Source organism: Hibiscus syriacus, unplaced genomic scaffold, assembly GCF_006381635.1.
Source record: "Hibiscus syriacus cultivar Baekdansim isolate YM2019G1 unplaced genomic scaffold, ASM638163v2 tig00110931_pilon, whole genome shotgun sequence".
NCBI lineage: Eukaryota > Viridiplantae > Streptophyta > Magnoliopsida > Malvales > Malvaceae > Hibiscus > Hibiscus syriacus.
Window position 1 is genome coordinate 1030605 of NW_024062918.1, and position 22828 is coordinate 1053432.

The window sequence follows — 22828 nt, forward strand, 5'->3', positions numbered from 1 at the left end:
CATTCAATCCAAATCGAGTTTAAGGAAGCTCTACTTGAATCATTTTTAGGTAAAAAATTGTATAAGCACCTAATTTGACTCGATACAAATATATATATATATATATTATTTTTATTAGGTAAATTAAAGACTTAAATTAAAATAATATATAAAAGAAGAAAGGAATTCTAGAAATTACATTTAAATATATAAAAGTAAATTATATTATTATTCTCAAGTCGGGGTAAGTATTTTTCACCCTAATCCGATCTCATCCATAAAAAAACTTGACATGATTCTAAATTTTCACAACAATAAAAAAAAATTTGGCCTATAAAATTGAGTCAAATCATAACTCGTGAACTTCAGGTCAAATGCAAATCTCTAACTCCAACCCTTTCAAAAAATTGTTTTAATTTTTTTCAACCAATTAAGAGGCGACTTCATACTAATGGAATTAAATAAAGGCAGCCAAAATGTAAACAAAAACAAACTTTGGTAATTTGTTCATAATTTTTCGGTAACCAAAATGAATTTTTTTTATAATAGAGTGATTATATGTATAATTTTATCGTACTTTAAACATGCGATTGAACTACTCGTCTCTTTTGAGAACTATACAATAAGAAACTGTTCCCAATGAAAACAAACGCTCTTAATTTTTATTTTTTTTAAGTTAATAAAAAATAGAAAAAAAAGGTGAGGAATCTAAGTCCTCAACAAGATCAACCTTCATATGATGATGATCATGTTAAAGTGGATGATAAAGGTAGTCAAAGATTTGGGCACCATTAACCCAGTATATTTTATTCTTCACTATTACTAAAAATGAAAACAAACATCCTAAATTAATACACCATTTCAACCTCGAATCAGTATCAAAATACACAATTGATTGAATTAAAAAAAATTAATAATTCAAGCAGTTCAATCAAAAATATAAATTCGATAAGAACTTTTAAATAAATTAACTGAGTAATAATTAAACCATCTCTAATGTACCGAAACTGTAATAATTAATATATTATTTATGATAGAGTTAAAAGATTCTTTTGTATAACGTAAAATTTTTAAACTATATTTTTTTGAATAGTTAAATTAATTGAGTTTTTGGCATACTAAACCCAATTAGAGTATTATATCATTTATCCGTCACTCGACTCAGATTTAAAAAGGCTTCATCTGACTCAATTTTGGAATAAAAACTTACATCTAATTAATCTCATACAAATATATATAATTCTCATTTTTATTTGATTAATGGGGACCTTATTGAAAAAATATAACTAAAAAAGTATTATTGTAACCATCCTTGAAAATATAAAAAAGTATTATTTGAGTAGAGTCAGGTCGAAGATTGTTTTACACTATACTTAAACCCAACTCGATTCTATCCTAAAAAATTTGAATCAATTTGACTCAAACCTAAATGTTAAAAAAATAAACTCGACCATATAAATTTTGATTAAAATTCGTCAAATCCAAGTGCCCATCCCTAATATCAATCAAGAATATAATAAAATATCAAGGAATAACGTTTTAGTTATTGTTGACATTAAATCTCAAATTTTATATTCTACATACTCTCGTCCTACTTTTCTTTTCTATAAAAGTATGGTAAACTTCGTATTTAGTCATCTAACTATTATTTCAGTTTCATTTTGGTCACCCAACATTTTTTTCAAAATCATATCTAGAGTTATTTTTTAGTTCTGTTTTGATTACTCATTGTTAAAAAGTTAACGAATATATTGATTTGTCACTATAAGGTAATGTTATATCATCGATGAAAAATAAAAAATGCCGCGTTACTTGTTATGTTAATTTTTTAACGGTTGATGATAAAAATGTAACTTTATATATGATTTTGAGAAAAAAAATAGTTGTATGATCAAAACGAAAAGAACTGTTGAATGATTAAATATACAATTTATCCAAAGATTATGAGTTTGTCTCTGATTTCGAACGCGTGATATATGGTATATCATATTGAAAATGATTTAATCTAAACTTTTGAAAAGGAAAAGGAAATAAGAAGTCTAAATTCTTATGGTCCTCTCTATACACTACACAAACAAATAAAAAGATGGTATAGGTATAGTTCTCACCCTCTTAACTAAGGATGGGCATGGGTCAGGTTTTGGTCAACTCGACCTGACCCGAAAATTTTATATCCCTCTCACTACCCGACCTATTTGAAAAATATATATCCTCCACCCGATCCGAACTCGATCCGATCCGACCGGAAATAATAATAAAAATCACTATTTTTATTCAATAAAAATAGTGATTTAATTGTAAAAATAATATATAGAATAATATTATTGTAATTATTCCTAAATATATAAGGTAAAATTATATTTTTCCAGGTCGGTTATTTTTTACCCTAAACCTGAATCCGACCCAACCCAAATCCATTTTTTTTAAAAAAAAATCCGACTGGGTTGGAACTCGTTGGGTTCGGGTATGGCTATGGCTATGGCTATGGCTTTCTAGCCTAGCTAATTTAGATGACGATTTCTCAATTTATTTCTTCATCCACATCTAGTGAGGTGTATTATAGCTTTTTTTATCGAGTCAAATGAAATTCAAATTATAAGCTTTAATATAAAGAAAAAAGAGTAAATGTTAATGTAATAACAAACAAAAAAAACTCTTATAATTGTAAAATTTTGAATTGACATCTAATCTGGTATTCAAATTATGGACAACTATCCGTCTCCTATATTATACCATACAGGTTGAAGAAAACCCTAAAGGGCAAACCATGAGAGCCTCATTGTTGTTATTATTATTATTATTCTGAGCTTGAAACTGATGGCACAACATGCTGCAACTTATTCTCTCTGTGTGGTGCATTAATTAGGCAACAAACTATTTAGGTGGTCCATCTATTCTTAGACTTTATTTAATTCCTCGGTTGGACAATTCGAAGCAACTAGTCAAATTGGAGACGAGCACGAAAACTAGTTTTGGGTATTAGATTTAGAAATAAAAAAAATATTTTTGTGTGTAAAATTTAAATTTTATATTTTTTTTGAATGAAAATAAATAATGGGTGTCAATTTATATTTAAAGGTGTTAGTATTTTTTAAAAGATATGCTAATTTTATTTATTTTTAAATATTTTATAAAAAAATTTCCAAAATTTTTTGGGGTGCCATATAATAAGCTGGCTCCGCCGGTGGACACGAGATCTTGGCTCGATGGATTTTGATTCGATTTAATTTTATAGAATTTGTTTTGAAGGATAAAATTTTTTGAAGGATAAGATCGAATTCGAGTTTAGAATGAATTTTCTTATTTGACCCAACCAGATAAAATAATATAAATATTCCTTGTATATTAAAGATATTTGCAATGATATATCTTTATATGTTATTTCATTTAGATCCTTGTTTTACCTAATATATGTATATGCATGCGCGTTTTGCCTCATATATCTGTCTATTCGGATGTGAGTTTTTCCTAAAAATCAAGTTGGGGGAGTCTCCTTAACCTATGCTGGGTTGAGTGATGGGTGAAAGGGTAGAAGGTTTGGATCTAATTCAGGTCGGAAAAAATTTATTCGATCTGACGCATACTCATCCATAAGTCAAACTATAGTTTATAAAATGACATTAAATATTTAATCAAAATTAATCAATTAAAGAGTTAAATACCAATAATCTTTTTGATTAATCCAAGGTAAATACAAAATAATATATGCTCAAAGACTCCCAAGCATTTGACATTAAATGCTTATCCTCCTGCATACATAGTATTTAAACTTGGGGCCTCAAAAAATAATAAGTCTATAATCACTAAAGTCGCTTAGTTCGTACAATTAAATACCAATAATTACATAAAAAAAATAAGTTAACATTAAGACTTAACCATAATAATAATATGGTCCCTAATGATATTACCTACTTATTTTCCACTTTAAATGTACATTGTTGGCTTTTCACCTTCTTGTTGTTTTTGTCATAAATGAAGAATAACTCCTTTTACATATGCATATTCATGAGGAAACTATTGATAAACCGTTTTTGTTTCACCATTAATATTTGATTCTAAATTATGTACAAAATAATAAATCTACCATCTAAAGGACATCTAGTCATATATAAATACAGTTATGCCTCCAATAAATCGTCTAATTATTTCTTAGGTTCCTGTTAATTTCGAAATCATATAAATAAAATTTCACTCTTCATTTTTTTCATTTAAGTACTTCTTCGGTTGTTGATAATATTGAAATAGATTAAACCTGAACCACATTATTTTGATTTAAATATGGTTTAGGTCCTTTTAGTTCTGAAATTAAACAAAGTAGGTTCAATCCCTCAAATTTGAAATTGATAACTGATAATTAGATTGTGACCTTTAATTTACTATGATACATTTATTCTTAATGTTTCATCCTATTTATGCTAGTAAATTTTCCTCAGGCAATGATTTTATCAATATTATCATTTAATTTTATTAATTATATCATTTAATTATTTAAATAATATCAATTAATCCATTTGTTGTTAACATTTATCGGAGGAATCGATGTAACAGATAATAAATTTGATATCACTATATATTTAATCTCCATTACTTACGTATTTTATCAAATTGATCTTAATTTTAATTTAATTAAATAAACTTAATATCTCATTGTTTAAATATGTTACCCTCAAATATTGAATTAATCTTCATTATTAAGTAGTCACATATGTATAAAATAATTATCATATATAAAAACAAATAAAATTTGAAACATTATTTGTTTCCTTTAAAAGAAAAGAAAAGTAATTTCTTACAACCATACCACACCTACCCAAACATCAAAAAAATTCAACAAATTAGTTACTTTTTGGTCCCCCTTTTTTAAAACACACTTAACCATCAAAATCTTCTACTGGAAAAATGGGGACCAAATCAAAAATATTCTTTTTTTATATATATTAATATATATAAATACAAATGAAATTGCATGTTGAAACAAATGGACACACCGTTTTTATAGGCACCAATCAATGTCCTGTCTTTAAGATATATGCGACTCTGAGTTCCTGTATGGAACAAATTTTTATTTGCCCTTCTTTTCTTCACTCTATTCGAATTTCATATTTTATTTCGATAATTTTAATATTTCATGTTCTAATTTTATTATAAATAAATTATTTATGCAGATTCTTAGTTCATATTTTATTATGATTTGAGCTCTACCGTCTAGATTATATCCGGATTTATTTTGATTGTTCGAACATGACATATGATCTCCAAATGATAGTTTGGGGGTTAAATTGGTTATTAATCCGGAAATAAAAGTAAAGGACTAGATTTAAAAAATCAAAAGAATACAGGACCTAAGATGAAATTAAACCATTCTTCATCACTTTCTCTTACTGTTTGTGCCTCTGGGATTCTTTCTTTTCTTTCATTTTTTTATAAGACTATCATTTTCTTCTAAAAGATGGAGCAAATGTATTGAGAAAACATGTGAATTGAGGTGGCAAACAAACAACGAGAGAGATCTACGAGGGTGTTTTAATGATGGGAACGGTTCATTTTTACTTTTTGGGATTTTTCATATGAATGTAGTACTTCTTTTCTTTGCTTAATGTCTCCTTTTCGTGACGTTGAAATCATGTGTTTTTAGCCTTCAGCTACTTCGTTTTTTCCTCCAAATCAAAAGCTATGATTTTCGAGGGATTTAAAGCTTGAAATTCGTGTTCCTTGCATGTTTCAAGCTCTTGAGTTTATTTTTTGCCTTCAATATCATGCATTTGGTGTTAGAAACTTTCAGTAACAAAAGAACTCCTTTTCAAGCTTGAATTTCTTTGTTTTCAAGTTTTGCCTGCTTTGTGTTTGAAAAAAGATCCGTGAGAGCTTCAGGTATGGTGCGGTTTAACTTCAAACACATTTGAGTTTATGTTGAATAATTTAATGGGGGAATGCGTGTGATTTTGGTGCGTTTTGTATAGTCATAATTGATTATAGATTTGGGGTTTACTGGATTTAATGAGTTCGATATGTTTTCGAGATACCGATTCCGAATAATCGGAATCATAAATGGTTTTGAATCATGACTAGAGCTGTTAGTAGAGATAGAGTACTAAAGGAGGATGGTGATATTAGTGATCATCTACGGAATCATATTCATTTGACTAATTGTATTCACTTGAAGAACCATATGCATAAGCTTAGCCCTTTAATGTCTGACCGATCGCTCGTGAGGGACCTTATGGTTCTTCAACGCTCCCGGTCACTCAGGGATCCTTCTGCCAGCCCTCTTTATTGGCATTCGCCTTTGGTTGCTGATTTGCTTTCGAAGAAAGTTGATAAGGATGGTTTTCGGGAGGGGAGAAGGTCTGTCGGTGTCGAGAGGCCGAGGAATGGGAGGAGGCTTTCAATAAGTTCACCGGCTTTAGCTAATTTTCCAACTTCGAAAGTTGCTTCGGGTGAAGAAGGTAGTGTTTGTGATCGTAGTAGTAAGAGTGCAGATAGAGATAGTAAAAGAATTAGGACTGCTATTTTGGGCGAAAATAATGAGCCTGTACCGGAGCAAGATGGTAAGTTTTTGTCTCCTGATGGGAGTAAAAACTGGAAGGGGAAGCGAACACAAGGGATTCGAACCAAGACTTTATCGGAGCAATTGAATGACCTCTCCCTGGATAGTGATGATGTAGCATCTTCCAATGTCCAGGTTTGTGGAAGGCATGAGAAGCATCCCAGTGAGGAACGTGAGGTCAGTATTCGTGGCTATTCAAGTGGGTTAAACAGGGAGAACAGACGCAAGTTTCAAAGGGCAAGAAGATCTCGTGCTGCTCCTCGAGAGGTTGGAGGTCGGAATGAGTTGTCTGTGGATTCTAATTCATTCGGTCAAGGTTCAATGCATCCCAAGTATGGTACGGAAGAGGAAGACAATGTATATGATGTGCGGAATGTAAGGAGGGCACCTAGAAATGGATGTGGGATCCCTTTAAATTGGTCGAGAATTCATCACAGGGGTAAAACTTTCCTTGATATTGCAGGAAGGAGTTTTTCCTGTGGTTTATCGGACTGTAGATTACGGAAACGTGGAGAAGGTTTCCACGCGAGAAATGCTCCAGAAATACCTGTGGAATCCGATCAATCAAGCTCATCTGCAAAATTCAACACAGAGGCACTGCCTCTTCTAATCGAGACATCTGGATCTCAGAACAGCATGGACAATGCTCGTTGGGCGAATGACTATTCAGGAGAGGTAGGTATATTTGCCGATAGTTTATTGAAGCACAACGTTGATTCCGACCTTGTTTCCGTAGATAGATCCAGTGATCAAAGCAAGTTAGCTGGGAACCACCAGGGTAGGCACCAAAGTATCACACAAAAGTACATGCCAAGAACTTTTAGAGACCTTGTCGGACAAAATTTGGTATCACAAGCCCTTTCGAATGCTGTTACGAAACGGAAGGTCGGATTACTGTATGTCTTCTATGGACCTCATGGAACAGGAAAATCTTCTTGTAGTTGGATATTTGCTCGGGCTTTGAATTGTCAGTCACTTGAACAGACCAAACCTTGCGGCTTTTGCGATTCATGTATTTCAATTGACATGGGGAAGAATCGAAATATAAGGGAAGTCGGACCGGTCAGTAATTTTGACTTCGAGAGTATAATGGACCTTCTTGATAATATGAACATCTCCCAGCAGCCTTCGCAGTACCGAGTTTTCATATTTGATGACTGTGATACTTTATCCCCGGATTGTTGGAGTGCCATATCAAAGGTCATTGATCGATCTCCGAGGCGTGTGGTCCTTATTCTTGTCTGTTCGAATCTTGATATTTTGCCTCATATAATCATGTCGAGGTGCCAGAAATTCTTTTTCCCGAAACTGAAGGATGCAGATATCATTTATACCTTGCAGTGGATCGCACCCAGAGAGAACATTGAAATCGAGAGAGATGCGCTTAAACTAATTGCATCTCGATCTGACGGATCACTAAGGGATGCAGAGATGACACTTGAGCAGCTGAGTTTGCTCGGGCAAAAAATCTCAGTTCAGTTGGTTCAAGAACTGGTATGTTCTCGTAACCCAATTCAAATATCGCTATAATGATTTATATCACTATGCACTGCTAAATATTTTCAGCTTTCAAGTATTGCTGTAAATTTTTGTGTTATATTTGTTCATACTTAAATCATAGTAAAATAGATAAATATATATAAGCTCCGGTAACAAGGGAGACCTTTGTCCCCAGGTGGCAAAATAACGAAAGTGAGCTAAGCATTTACGATGACTAGCTGATATTAATTTCTATAATTCCTCTATACTTTACGGATCTGATTCACAGGTTGGGCTTATCTCTGATGAAAAGCTCGTGGATCTTCTCGATCTAGCATTATCAGCAGACACGGTAAACACCGTAAAGAGCTTGAGGCTGATAATGGAAAGTGGTGTAGAGCCTTTAGCTTTGATGTCACAGCTTGCTACTGTGATAACCGATATTCTTGCTAGCAGTTACGAGTTCACTAAAGAAAGGCATCGAAGGAAGTTCTTCCGACGACAACCATGTGAGTCTTAAACTAGTAAATTTCTTATTATGTTTACATTTATATCAAGTAAATGCCTAAACCACCTGTTTCCTCCCATGCTCCGGTAATAACTGTCTATCTGCTCCAGTGTTGAAAGAAGATATGGAGAAATTACGCCAAGCTTTGAAAACGTTATCTGAAGCGGAAAAACAATTGAGGCTATCAAACGACAAACTAACATGGTTAACTGCCGCTTTGCTTCAGCTTGCTCCCAATCAGCAATATATATTGCCGATATCTTCCACTGACACTAATTCTCATAATAGTCCGTTGCCTCAAAGTGATGTGGGTGGAACGGATATTCCCCGGGAACGTTTTGAGTTTGTTGTGCTGCATGATAACACTAGAGGCTTGTCAATGAATGCTAGGTCGGAGAATCTCCATGCTGGAAGTCCAGAGGAATTCAAAGCCGATACCATGAATGATATAAATTTAGGTCGAAATCAACAATCTTTAGTTAACAACCGTAAGAGAATCGAAGATATCTGGTTCGAGGTGCTCGAGAATATTCAAGTTAATAGTCTAAAAGAGTTTTTGTTTAAAGAAGGAAAGCTGATATCGGTCAGTTTCGGTGTAGGTATGTCCGCGCATTCTCATTTTTGCATTATTTCATAAGCCGGCTGTAGAATACATTTAGTCCTGAAATGGTATCGTTTTCTGAAGATTTCTTTTTATTAGTATCGTTTTAGCTTCCAAACATAGAAATGGTATGATAATTTTACTCGATACGGTCGACAATGATATACTTTCTTTATGCTCGGTAATTATCGGAATCTCCTTCACCCTTTTGATTGACTTTTCTGTTTTTCCAGCCCCAACTGTACAGCTAATGTTCAGTTCACATATGACCAGATCTAAAGCCAATATATTTAGGGGGCATATTTCACAGGCATTTGAGTCCGTTCTCGGATCTCCCCTGACAATTGAAATTAGATGTGAAACGAACAAAGACGCCACAGCAGGCTTTCGTGGACTCCACGTTTTACCATCTCCCCTGGATGGTCAATCTCCGGTGGTCATGGATCCAGAGTCTAATTCTCAAAATAGGATGCACGAGGCAGGTTCTGATGATACTAACAAACGAGTTATGGGAGATAGAGATTCCGGAGTGCATGTGAAATCTCCCGAAGCAGGAAGGGGTGAAATTGTTGAAATAGCACCTCCTCCTAGACAAACCAATGACAATGAACATGATGATGAGGTAAAATCTAACAGAAGAGGATCAAAGGTGGCTGACGCCGCAGCTTATCGGAAACCACTATTGGCATCCACCTCAGAGAGAGAGAAACCCAGGGAACTAACTTCGAGTCAGAGCATTGTTAGAAGAAAGGTGCCCCTTGCACAGGTAATTCATCAGGGAGAAGGATCTACACAGCTGAATGGGCGCCCAGAGCACAAAGCGGTTTCCATTGCCGAAAAGCTCGAACAAGAGAGCCTGTATGTATATCTGTTGCCATTAATTGTCTATTGTATTTTCATATTTTTGACAACCTTCCATCCTGGAACCTATGCAAATTCATATCTTTATATTTCAGGAGACTTGAACCAAGATCAAGAAGCTTGCTTTGCTTGAAAGCATCTCGAGTAACTCGACGGAAGGTATCCTGTCGTTAAATCTAATCTTCTTAAGTTCGTATTACGTTTTAACATCGCTCAGTTATCTTTACAGCTTTCGCGCTTGAAGATAGGAACACGAAGATCGCATTCATTACTGAAGCTCGTCTGTTGCGGACATTGTCACTCTTCTAAATCTCCTAGGTAAATCCCAAAAAATTTACCGAAGCTCGTCTCTTGTGGACATTGTCTCTCTTCTAAATATCCTAGGTACATCCCGAGAAAATTTTCGGATGATTTCGAACAGTCGGTGCACGAGTTAACTGGATTCGTATTACATTTGTAATTAGCTAATTTTCTCACCATTTACGAGCCAAATTTGATCCACAAAATCATTTTCCTCGAATAAATGTTCTCGGAATGAGAAAATGCAGGCAGGGAACTAATAGATATTGTAGCCATTGTTTTATTGATATATCATTTTCATGCGAACATCAATCGTGTTGGGCAATAGCACTTATCCGCCCTCTTTTAGTAGGAGTGTCGGATTCGTGTTACTATTTTCGCAATCGCATGTCGGATTTGTGTTATTTTTTTGTAATCGTGTGTCAAATTCGTGTTATTTTGACATGTTCATGTTATTTCGAAAATGCAGAATGGCAACAAACAAAATAATCACTGTATTGAAGCCTAAAATGAAACAGGCATATGAATAACTATAGCTGTATAGTACCTAAAACTATGGCCATAGTATATATTTTCACATCAATCTATGATACCTATGTATAATACATCTAAAATCCAAGCAAGAAAGTATCTGTGTTTGACATGTGTATTCGACACATAAGAACACGAACACAAAAAATTCATACTCGCATCCTATAGTCGTGAACTAGTCCGAGTAACCTAGTCTGAAACATGGAGGCATCAAAAGTAGTGATATAATAAACCAATATCAAGTCCTCTCAGCAGGGGTAAGATGACCCATCTGTTCTGTAAGGCTATTGACATTCTTCATGTTCCACCAAAATCTGCCATGATCGGAATCTTTTCTTACGGACTGAACATCCCGAGTATCGGTCGAACCCGGATTTTCGGTCAAAAATTGTTCCCAGAATACGTCATTAATCCCAGCTGGTATAGGTGCAGGTTGTTCTTTTGCTGTAAGAGGCTCAGAGGCAACCACAGTTGCAGGCTCAGAGTTCATGTCAATCCGAGAGCATTTTGCTGGAGCATCGATGCTAGGTTGTATGCAAGATATAGATGGACTTTCCAGACAACTTGTTGATTCATCCAGGTTCGAACTAAGTTGAATGTTAGTTCGACCAAAATCGTGCACAGCATTCTCCCAAAACACCATGGATAACTCTAATTGTTCAAGTGGCAGCTCCATGTCGAACAATGATGTGCCATCTGGATTTTCTCTTGCGGTAAGGGAATTGCCTGTCGGATTATCTTCAACCTCAGATTCATCATATAAGTACGCAATGCTTGGAAACCTTCTCTTTCTGTCATTACCCTCTAATTGTGGAGTCAGACCGATGGGAAACCCTGGTTTCTGCAAGGCTTGAGCCACAGAACACACCATTACATGCTGCCGCCGCTCCATAGCTCGCATACGCTCCCTCAAAAGCCGCTTTTGCATCTCGAATCCTTGCCGTTCCTTCTCATGCATCTCTAACTCTAAAACGAGCAAATTCTTTTCATTCTTAAGTCTCTCAATCTCATCCCTTAAACTCTGTCTCTCTGAATCTGTTAACGGTGAAACCCCTTGACCTATAAGATTCTGCATCGAATGACTATGAACTGGTTTCCGTCTATGTATGTTCTTCAAAAGATTAGGTTGACCTCTTATAAAATCCTCGCTCGCAAACTCCCACTGCTCGGGATCGATTTTCCTGAAACCCTGCCGAAATACGGAAACAAATTCAATTCAAGAAGCAGCAATAAGCAAACAAGAAAGGTAAACTTATGAACAAGTTGCTCACGTATGTATTAAGCTGTCTGATGAAGCTAGAAAAGTTGTTGTGCTTGAAGAATCTTGGAAGCAAATCCCTCGCGAATTCCAGCGGATTCCACACAACAAAACTCCTATTGCTTGTACTCCAAGACACAATAGAATCCGTCGAACGGTCATCCACCATCTCGTACGTCTTCGTAAGGAATGGAGGGAGTGAACTCGAGCTACTCGGAGCATCATCCATACTGAGAAATTCGTATATATGTAAATCTAAAACACCTTAAATTCAATTCCCAGCAATCACATATCAACCAACCGCAATAATTCACCTGAAACTCAAACTCGGATACGTTAAGAGATTAATTTCCTCACTCAGAACATCGACTTCAATCATAAGAACAAACCATTGAAGATCTAATAACTAGCTGCCACTAATTCACCCGAAACTCGAACTCGACTACGTTAAGAGACTAACTTCCTCACTTGAAACATCGACCTCAATCATATGAGCATACCATTGAAGATCTATAACTAGCCACCCCTAATCCATGAGTGAACTTCCCAGTACTACAAGTCTCAATCTAGCTAGCAAAAAAATCCCTAAGAACCCCTAAAACTCAAACAGAATCCCAGAATTCTCCTCTAAATTTCAATGAAAGCAAAAATCCTTTTGTCTTCCAATTGCTCCCTGCACCTGTGTTGCATTGAAATCGAAGCCAAACATTAAAAACTATAAATCAAACTACAAAAATGAAAAGAAAATGAATTCTTTGATTCTTTTTACCAGCTGGAAACTATCAGTCCTAGAACCATAACTGTAACTTTCTTGATTTTCCCAGAAAACAAATGAAAATGGAAACTTTGAAGCAAAAACAACAGCAGAAATGTAAAACTTGATGCAATGATTCAAAAGCAATAGTTGAGTTATTGTTTTACCTCAGAGGCAGAGACTACAATATATATATATATAAAAGAAAACAATAAGATTTTTCAGAGAATATGATGAAGGTTATATGACCCCGAATTCGAAACTGCTAAAATAAATAATTTTTTTTGGGAAATTTGGCGTTTTTTTTAAATAACTCTTTTTTTAATAAAAATAATTATTCTTCGAGAATACTTGGGGGTTTCTTGGAACCGCGTAGAGTAGAAAAAGTTGAAGATTTTCTACGATTCTAAAGTATACTTTTGGGTGTAGAATATATCGAAAATTCGATACGTCAAATTGTGATTTTAGTCCTTCTAGTATGTTAAATTTAAAATTTAACCTCCTTAGTTATGTTCAACTAATAATAAAATTATATAATAAAATCAATTTGAGCCACCGGTTAAAAAATCAATTTATTTTAAATTATAATCGAAATTAAATTTAAATGTTTATATGATTAGAATATTAAAATCATTTAGTAATAATCAAACACCTAATTAATAAATTATTTAAATTTATTGTATATAAATAGGAATAATAACGAGACATATTAGATCAGGTTTTTTGATAGAACGACCTGAGAAGTATACCCGAATTGAATACGATTTTATCTGAGTTTAAAGAGGTTTCATTTGATTCTAAACTCAACAATTTTAGGATAAAAATTTAAACTGACACAAATATAAAAAATATTATTTTTATTCGGTAAAATAAGGATCTAATTGAAAAATATCGACACAGGGTTACTATAGTAATTATCTCTAAATATATAGAAGAAAAGGTCAGAGATATTTTATTTTAAATTCAAATTTGATCCGATCCGACCTTACCTTTTATAAAATATAACCCGATCCAAACCCAATCTTTTTTAAAGAAACTTGATCTTATGATCAATTCAAAATCTATCAAATTTGAATTAAATTATCTCCCTCGTATATAAATAGCGTAATCAATAATGATATGATAAATTTGAATGTAATTATATAATAAATACGTTTAAGAAAATATTAAAAATACTATAACTTTTAAACTAAAAAATAGTAATGACGTGGGCGTTGACTCGAAGAGTAATTTGATTCAATGGAGAGAGAAAGAGATGACTTGAGACAATGACACGTAAATATAATGTTGGGGTGATGACATGGGTGCTTAGGTGAGAAAACCTCTAGAAATTTTAGGGGGAAAAAAGTAAATTTTATTTTATTTTTGGATTAGGGTTTTAAATTAATTTTATTTAATTTTTATTTATTTGTATTATTTCCAACTCGCAATTTATCTGAAAAACTGTATTTTAAAATAATATAATTCAAGTGAAAATATATGTACAAATATAATATTGATCTTATTAGATATTGCAAAGCGATTGTAAGAAAATATAATAATTCTTTTATATACGTTTGGCGAGGGCAAGCGTAATTACACGTAATTTAGTAGCATCTATTAATTAAATAATAATAAAGATGTTTGAAAGTCATTATGATTTATTTTGAGTGTAATTCGTTCGATTTTTATTTTTTAGGAGGATTTAATTTTGTTAATATTATTGGAATATCTGTCCTTTGTTCCTTGTAATTTTCATAAAGATTGCGTGGCCTAGATCATCGTTTTCTAGTTTATTTGTTTATATTATATATTAAAAATTAATTTAAATTTTATTAAAATGTTTAAAATTTCGAAAATAATATTTTTAGTGAGTGTAAAATAAATGGAACGTTGAAGTTATCGTCTTCTGGAATTGAGTATCATTAAATTGCATTTAACTTTCAAAGTGAACTTTCCACTTGAGATTTTATTAATATGGACTTAATTTTTACAAGTTCTCTATCCAAATCTAATCATCATCGTATACGTCATATTCGTATGGTCAGATATAAGGTATAACGTGTATTGCTTATTTTGCTTGTAGCGCAATTGGATTACCGCACATTAGTTGGGGGAAAAAAAACAATTCATAAAAGATTATTTATAAGAAATTTTGTAATTATTTTAAACTATCAAAATAACATTGTCTCTTTATTTGTCAGAACTTTTCAATTTTCCTTTTCATCCATTTATTTTTCACAATTTTTTTTAATCGAATTCATTTATTTTTCAATAGAACAATATTGGTTATTTTTTTAATTTTATTATTTGAGTATACGAATTTTAGAAAATTATATGAACTTTAATAATAGCAACAACTCCATTATTGGAATTTTAAAAAATTATACGAATCTTAAAGATAAATTTGTACTATGGAATTATTGTTATTATTTATATTTTTAATCGGTACTAATTAGGAGGACGAATTCTTTTTCAATTCATGATTTGGATTCAAATTGTAAATTATTTTAGATTTAAATTATTTTAATACAAAAGTCGAGACTTTGTACTTTAATACATTTTGATTGAAATAATCTGATTTGAATGTTTAGTGATTGGAATTGTACTTTCCATGGCAGAGTGAAGTGACCGCTGGCGCCATTGTCTCCGTGATCGAATGCCAGAAATACGAGGAATCGTTTATTCGAATAATATAAAATTTTTATATTAGGAAAACGAATTTATAAAATTTTAAAATAATAATAAATTTATAAAATTAAAAAAAAGTTTAATTAAAAATATAAAAATATATATTTAGGGAAAATGGCTCTCACTCTGCCTTAGGCCTGTAAACGAACCGAACGCACACGAACGGAGGTATGTTCATGTTCGTTCACGAACATAAACGAACACGAACATAAACGAACAAAAATTTTTTTGTTCATGTTCGTTTATTAAGGAATATAACTTGTTTATGTTCGTTCATTTAATAAATAAACGAACATAAACGAACATGAACATAAACGAACACGAACATAAATGAGCACGAACATAAATGAACACGAACATAAACGTTGGAGACACTACCTTCCATTGTTCTTTCATGAAAAATAGTCGACAATGCAAATTAACCAAATCTACAATAATAAATAGCGTAAGAGCTGATTAGCAGTGATGAAATGTTTGAAGATATCAAATATTTCTATGTATCTTTTAAAGATATTAAATGATTCACACGACTTTAATTTAACGCTATAACATTTATTTTAGTGGTCCATGATTACATATGAACAATCATTTTCCACTACGTTATTCTAATAAATTCGCTGGCTAAAAGTTTTGTGACATCAATGTCAGACTTTAGTAAGGTTTGTTAATAATGGTCATTTCCGTTGGCAGAGTAGAAAATTTAACAACATAAAGATTTCGAACAGTACAAATTGAACTACAAGGCAATAACATAGATCCGAAATCCCTTCGATGCTACATATTGTAACTGATATTATTGCTAAACCACCATTCAAAATTTTATCGTACCTAAAGTCTACTCTACAACTAAAGGTTACACAAGAACTATGAAAACAAAAGTTCATTGTCAAAATGTATTTTCTACTTATTAATGGGTTCTTCATGGAAAATCCATTACTTCCGCTATTACACTCTTTTTCAGAAATTGCATAGAAACTTTTGCTTTGTTTTATGACAAATTCTATATATTTTTCTCTTTACTGATACTCATATACTTCCGCTTATTACATTTATCTTCTCATCTATTTCTAGAAAGAAGTATGATGTTTTCTTGAGTTTTAGATGTGAAGATACCCACAATAACTTTACATATAAACTATTAAGCCAAATAAAACAAAGAAAGAGATGAAAACAGACCTGTAAAACTTCAGATTGCACTATAATATAACTTGTTTTGAAGCTTCCCGCGATCGTCTCTACTTTCCAGTGAACACTAGGGTTTGGGAAAAAAGGGAGAAAATGAATATAGGAACATAAATTGGTCATCAGAATATTAGATTAATTAATATTTTTAAGATACTTACAAATTGGTCACCAAAATTGATTTAAGAATATTGGTTTAAACATAAATGAATGAACATAAACGAACATAACCGAACGTTCACGAACGTAAATGAACGAACGAGACCTATGTTCATGTTCGTTCATTTAATTAAACGAATATAAAATCTTGTTCATGTTCGTTCATTTAATAAATAAATGCACATAAACAAACTTCCCGCCACACGGTTCATGAACGGTTCGTTGAACGTTCAGTTCATTTACAGGCCTACTCTGCCTTCTCAATCCATCCCATCCGGAAACATGCCAAATAATCACGAAGTTAACTTTCTTCCATAAGAGTTGATCTGTAAAATCAGTAGGAGGAAATGGCCCTAAATGACATTTGGGCATTCATTTAGTCAATGGTGGATATTTGTAGGGCAGGTAAAGCCCATATAAACCATTTTCGGCTTTTTTGATGAATTGGCCCAAACTTTGGGTCAAGTAAATATTTTGTTGGTATAATACTTAATCAGCTGTGAACGACTTGTCTCATGGATGAGGCAGACCACCAACGTCGACGGTCTGATTTTTTTTTTATGTTTGATATACGGATACACAATTAATATAAGATTGATGATTATTCGGATTTTTTACCGAAATATCATCTTGACGTGTAATAATTATATGTTGGTATAATACAAAATTTTTTTTGTGGGGTTTCATATGAGCTGACATCATGTCATGAAAGGCGCGGAAGGTCATCTGCGCCTTATCCGAGCCGGCGCCACATAAGGATAGGTGTGAATAGTCATCCGTATCTTTCTAGAGTTTCTGACACGCGCCACTAAGAAGCGAATCATCATTCGTGCCTTCTATTAATACCCAAACCGTTCACACCTCCCACATTAATACCCATCCGGATAAACCCCCTCTCCTCTCCCTATAAATATCATTTTTACTTTTTCATTCAAACACACACCAAACACAAACATCCAAACCCTATCAAATCTCAAACTCGCTCAAATTCTCGCAAAGTTCAAATTCTATTAAGAAGGTAAAATGATTAATTGTAAAATAATAAATTAATAATTTGTTTTTTATGAAATTTTATTATTTTAGATTTTTATTAATTTTGCATTTATAAAATGGAAGGCGGTTTGCTACGTTTAGATGGACATCATATATCGAAACATTTTGCTAATACGATAACAATTTTCTATGAGCTGTGGGATAGTCAGTTATACAACTCCAGTGTCCTTATTCTATGGAGGTGTTAAATCGTCATTCATCCCTCATCGACAAAATATATCTGCTCCTAATGATGATGATGACGGTGAAGGTGATAATGATGATGATGATGATGATGAGAGTGAGGAGTCATAACAAGTTATACGAATAAATCCTCTTCGAGACAGACAGTCACCGTCCTGTAGAACACATTCAAGACGCAGGCATCGATAGAGTCATACACTTCATTTTTTTGTATTTAATTTTTTATTTACCAACAATTGTAATTTTTTATTTAATTATTTACTTTTTATTGCTTAATTTATTTTGTTTGTTAAATTTTTATTACTTAATTGTTAGATTGTTTTTATTATTTAGTGTTTTTTTAATTTTTTTGTTGTATTATTTTATTGTTTAGTTAATCGGTGATCCTCAAATGACATTAACTGAAAATAAATGAAAATTAAATTACATAAACTTAGATTTCATAAACAATAATAACATCAAGCACAACATCAATGGTTACTTGGTGACAAAAGAGATGGACATTTTTTCCTAGTGTGTCATAGGTTTCTACAATGCCCACATATTTTATTTTCTCTGGACGTTTCCCAAATATTCATATCACAATGAATTCGAGTGTATTTTGGACGATTGGAATCCCACAACAAGGATAGATCTAGTATAATCGGAAACCAATTATGAACCTTATTAGGGCCTTTCTCATTACCTATGGATGGGAACTCAAATTCATATACCTTAAAGACTTCTGAAAGTTGGTATACGAGATCCACAAAACGGTTATAGTTTTGACGGGTATGCGAGCAAGCTGCTATGACATGAGAGCATGGATACTTCAGAGATTGAAAAAACCTACAATTACATCATTTGTCTCGTAGATTAACTATGAACGAGTTAGATTAAACCCCTTGAAGAGGTCGCGGGATCTCTGTGACACGAAATAATTCATGGGTTCTAGAAAAGCTTGTTACAAACATTTCATTTGATGCAACATTTTTTTTGTAGATCTGTAACTAATATAGGGTGATAGACACGACCGTTTTGTATCCAAGTTTGAGCTTGTCCCCCTTGCTTGGAAAAAAATGCTCCCAAACGAAAATATGTCGTTTTTACTAAAGTCGTTACTGGTAAATGACGTGGCCCTTTAATGTCGAATTGATAGCCTCAGCAAATTTGGTCGTCATGTGTCCATATTGATATCCATCATCATATGTATTTGTCCACATTTCTTTATTAATGAGGTTAATGTAATTGTATCATTCCTCGTTCTTTCATATTAACTCTTGAAGCATGAACTCAAATGTTTCAGGTAGTAGTTTGTAACCTGAGCATCAAATGTATAATTTACTAACTTTGTTTCTATAAAAAATGAAAATGATTGAGAAATAAAAAATAACATTTTAACATACTCATGCGCACAAGTAATTGGAGCTCATCATTCCTCTTGAACATTCCATGATAGTTTGTAGAAATGTGTATGATACAATATCGATGTTGGACATAGGGTGGTTGTCACATTAGACCCAAAGAATCCATTGTTGTTTTGATCCCAGCTCCGCAATATGAAATGACACAATTTTTCCCTCGTGATAACATGTAAGTTTAAGTTTATAAGGAAAAAAACCCAAGAATCTGTATCTTCTCCTTCAACAAGGGCAAAAGCAACTGAAAGTATGTTGCGATTACCATATTGGACAACAACCAATAGTAAAACTCGTTTGTATTTTCCATACAAGAATGTCTCACCGATTTAGACCACGGGCTTACAGTATTTCACAACATTAATGCATTGTGGGTAAGTATAAAAAAAGTCGATAGAATTGGCATCGATCGCGAAGCACTCGATCATTGTGGTATGCATGACAAGTTTCGAAGTTAATAATTGTCCCAGGATTCAATATACGAACCACCTTAAACCAACTTGATAGTTCGTTGTAAGATGCATCTCATTCGCCGTGAACTTTTTTAATGGCATTCTGCTTTACCTTCCATGCTTTCCTGTATGAGATGGTATACCCATACTACGATTGTGTAGCCGAAATTAACACAGTAATAGCTATATGAGAGGTTGATTTTACCATATGCATGATGATTTGGCATATAATATCGGAGTCCAAGTTGGGATGATCCTAGTTGATCCCTCCAACATAACATATGTGAGGGTCGTTGTATATCGTTAGTTCTCATATATTTTTTTCCTCTTCCTCTTCGATACTGAAACTATCCAATTGCATTCGTTATCACGTTGAACACAGTGGCAGACACACTTTTCGGTGGTAGAGCGGTCGACTATGGACTGAACAAAATTACGAATATTATAATTCTTAATTTCCATCATCGATTATTCTTTGCATAAAAACTCCATTCCTTTATATAACTTACCATCATTGACTGATGAGTTAAATTCATAGTCACAGACATTAGGCATATCCACAAATTCTGGCCCGTACATTGCATCATAATCAACTTCATACATGTGTGTTAGAGGTTCAGCATGTACCGTATTTGTGGGAACTTCATCTACATCATCATCATCGGAGTCTATGTTGAATTGTGGTGATTCTGGCTGAACAAATAGTACAGTCTCAGTACCATCCACACCTAGCTCACGAAAAGGTTTTTCTGGTGGAAATGAGGGTTCTTCCACGATGTCGACATTTAGGTCGAACAAGCTAGTAGTTGCATGCCTTCCCCTTGAACTTGAAGGCATTTCGACATTGAAGTCGAATAAGCTCGTAGTTGAATGCCTCCCCCTGGAGCTTGAAGGCATCGTGTCAAATGGGTACTGCATAGATTGTTGCGTTGAGGGCATATCCATATTTAGGTTAAAGAAATTGGAAGATGAATTTCTTCCCCTTGAACTGGATGCGATGTTGCCTTTGTGGAGCCACCTCGGTTACAGATCGTAAGAAGTTGATGATGAATGTCTCCTCACTGAACTTGATGGGATGACACCATGATGTGGATTTCCTATTAACGAGTTAAAATCATTACATATTACTTAAGTTGGGCTGTCAACTTTATCAGCTTGTTGAGCCAGCCCATAGTGTGAGTATAATGACATACCACGAACAACACACACTTCAAAAAAATTTCGTATACATATATGTATCGGTGCTGAATAATGATTTTGAGAATCAACTATCGTAGCAACATCGTCATCGTTGGATAGTTCGACCGCTGTATAAGTTAACAAAAATACTACGGTTGGAAATCTGTAATGAAGTGAAGACAATCTTCTAGTACTTCTAACATAAACCTTCCTTGAAATCTTCGTTATCAGTTCCTTAAGAGTTATGTTTCTCTTTAAGGATATTTTGACAGAATGATTTGATGCGAACACGATGCCAATTTCATTTTCCCGAATTTCTCCATCATAGTAAACAATAGCTGAAATATGCGTCATTCTGAGAGTTTGAAAGATTGAGAGTCTTATATCTACAAAAATAATAGTTGAGATACGTCAAATTAAATAAATAGTATATGAATTAAAATATAACATAATAAAAAATTAAAATTTTTACAATAATTTAAAAAATATATAATTTTATATTGTTATTGTATCGGTAAAAATATCTCGACGTATGATCTCACTTTTCAATTTTACAATCGCAAAAAATAATACAAAATAATTAGTAAAATAATTTTTTACAAATAATCATATATAAAATAATATAATATAATAAAAAATAATTTTACCTTACAATAAAAAATCGAAGGAATTGATGAAGCAAAAATAAAAGAATTTGATGATGTGATGTTTGCATGGAAGGGGTGTTATTTATAGGCGATGGGAGAGTTTAAAAGCCGAGATTTTCGGAATCAATAATAGAAGGCCAGGATGGCGATCTACGCCTTATATATGCGTGTTAGATTTCCAGAAAGACGAAGATGACAATCTATGCCTGTCATTACGTGGTGCCAACTTAAATAAGACGCGGATGATGATCTGCGCATTTCATAACATTACGTCAGCTCGAAAACATACACACCTTATCAGAAAGAGTGTTAAATTGGTTAAATTATGTCAAATGGTATCTAACAGGTAATTATTTCCTGTTGAGTGGTATTTAAGTACAATCGCCTGATTAATCTGCAATAAGACGAAGCTATGAAGCAAAGTCTGGAAATTGTAAGCGTAGGGAGTAGGCCTAGGTGTGAATAAAAGAAAAATAATGCAATTGCCTCGTGGGTGGCCAGCATATCGTGCATCACGTGACCCCACCTGTCTTAGTATAAATAATTAAATATAAAATGCTACATTTAACATTTTTAAAATTTTAGTTTTACTCCTTCTATTATACTCTCATTTGAAATTTAATCCATATATTTTAATTTAAAACAATTTGATCTCTATTTTTATAATCTCATTGGTTAACTCGTTAGTTAATAATCTACATCAACCTTTTAATTGAAATAATTAATTATTTGAATTAATGGATGATATTATAAAACAAAGAAATAAATTATGTTAACTTAAAATATAAAATTACTAATATCTCGAAATAACCTTTAAGAAGTACCGAACGAAATTATTAAATTAATATAAGATAAAAATTGAATCTAAGACTAAAATTATATATAATATTTTTCAAAAAATTACGTTTCAGATAAATTTTCAATTATTCGATTCTTATGGCTAGCCATAATGTGTACATACGCACGTTTTTGCCTTTTAAAACGGTATTGTATTCTTCTCATTGTGATGCCTTTCTTAAAAGCCCAAACACGTGCTACCCTCGTGATCCCCGGCAGTTAAAGCTTTATATTTTGAGTAAAGTGCACTA

The 22828-nt window shown here is 33.0% G+C and overlaps 3 protein-coding genes across 4 annotated transcripts in view; 2 read left to right on the forward strand and 1 right to left on the reverse strand.

Annotated features, from left to right (window-relative positions):
• Positions 1-22828, forward strand: part of LOC120146798 (BES1/BZR1 homolog protein 4-like) — a 34571-nt gene that overhangs the window by 6898 nt on the left and 4845 nt on the right. The window contains exons 2-4 of one of the 2 annotated variants that reach the window (XM_039160292.1): positions 6058-6067; positions 7197-7201; positions 9813-9823. The exons of the other annotated variant lie outside the window; for it this stretch is intronic. The gene's annotated coding sequence lies outside the window, so the exon portion shown is untranslated. The remainder of the gene's footprint in view (positions 1-6057; positions 6068-7196; positions 7202-9812; positions 9824-22828) is intronic. 2 annotated transcript variants of the gene reach the window in all.
• On the forward strand, positions 5764-10515 carry LOC120146795 (protein STICHEL-like 4). Its single transcript, XM_039160289.1, has 6 exons — positions 5764-8020; positions 8295-8514; positions 8624-9112; positions 9348-9972; positions 10071-10134; positions 10205-10515. Exons 1-6 carry the CDS (start codon positions 6041-6043, stop codon positions 10295-10297), a joined length of 3471 nt encoding a protein of 1156 aa, XP_039016220.1. The 5' UTR covers positions 5764-6040; the 3' UTR covers positions 10298-10515.
• On the reverse strand, positions 10755-12902 carry LOC120146797 (heat stress transcription factor A-4a-like). The gene is made up of 2 exons (XM_039160291.1): positions 12078-12902; positions 10755-11995 (listed from the first exon to the last, which is right to left on the reverse strand). The coding sequence occupies exons 1-2, from the start codon at positions 12291-12293 to the stop codon at positions 11045-11047; spliced, it is 1167 nt and encodes a 388-aa protein (XP_039016222.1). The 5' UTR covers positions 12294-12902; the 3' UTR covers positions 10755-11044.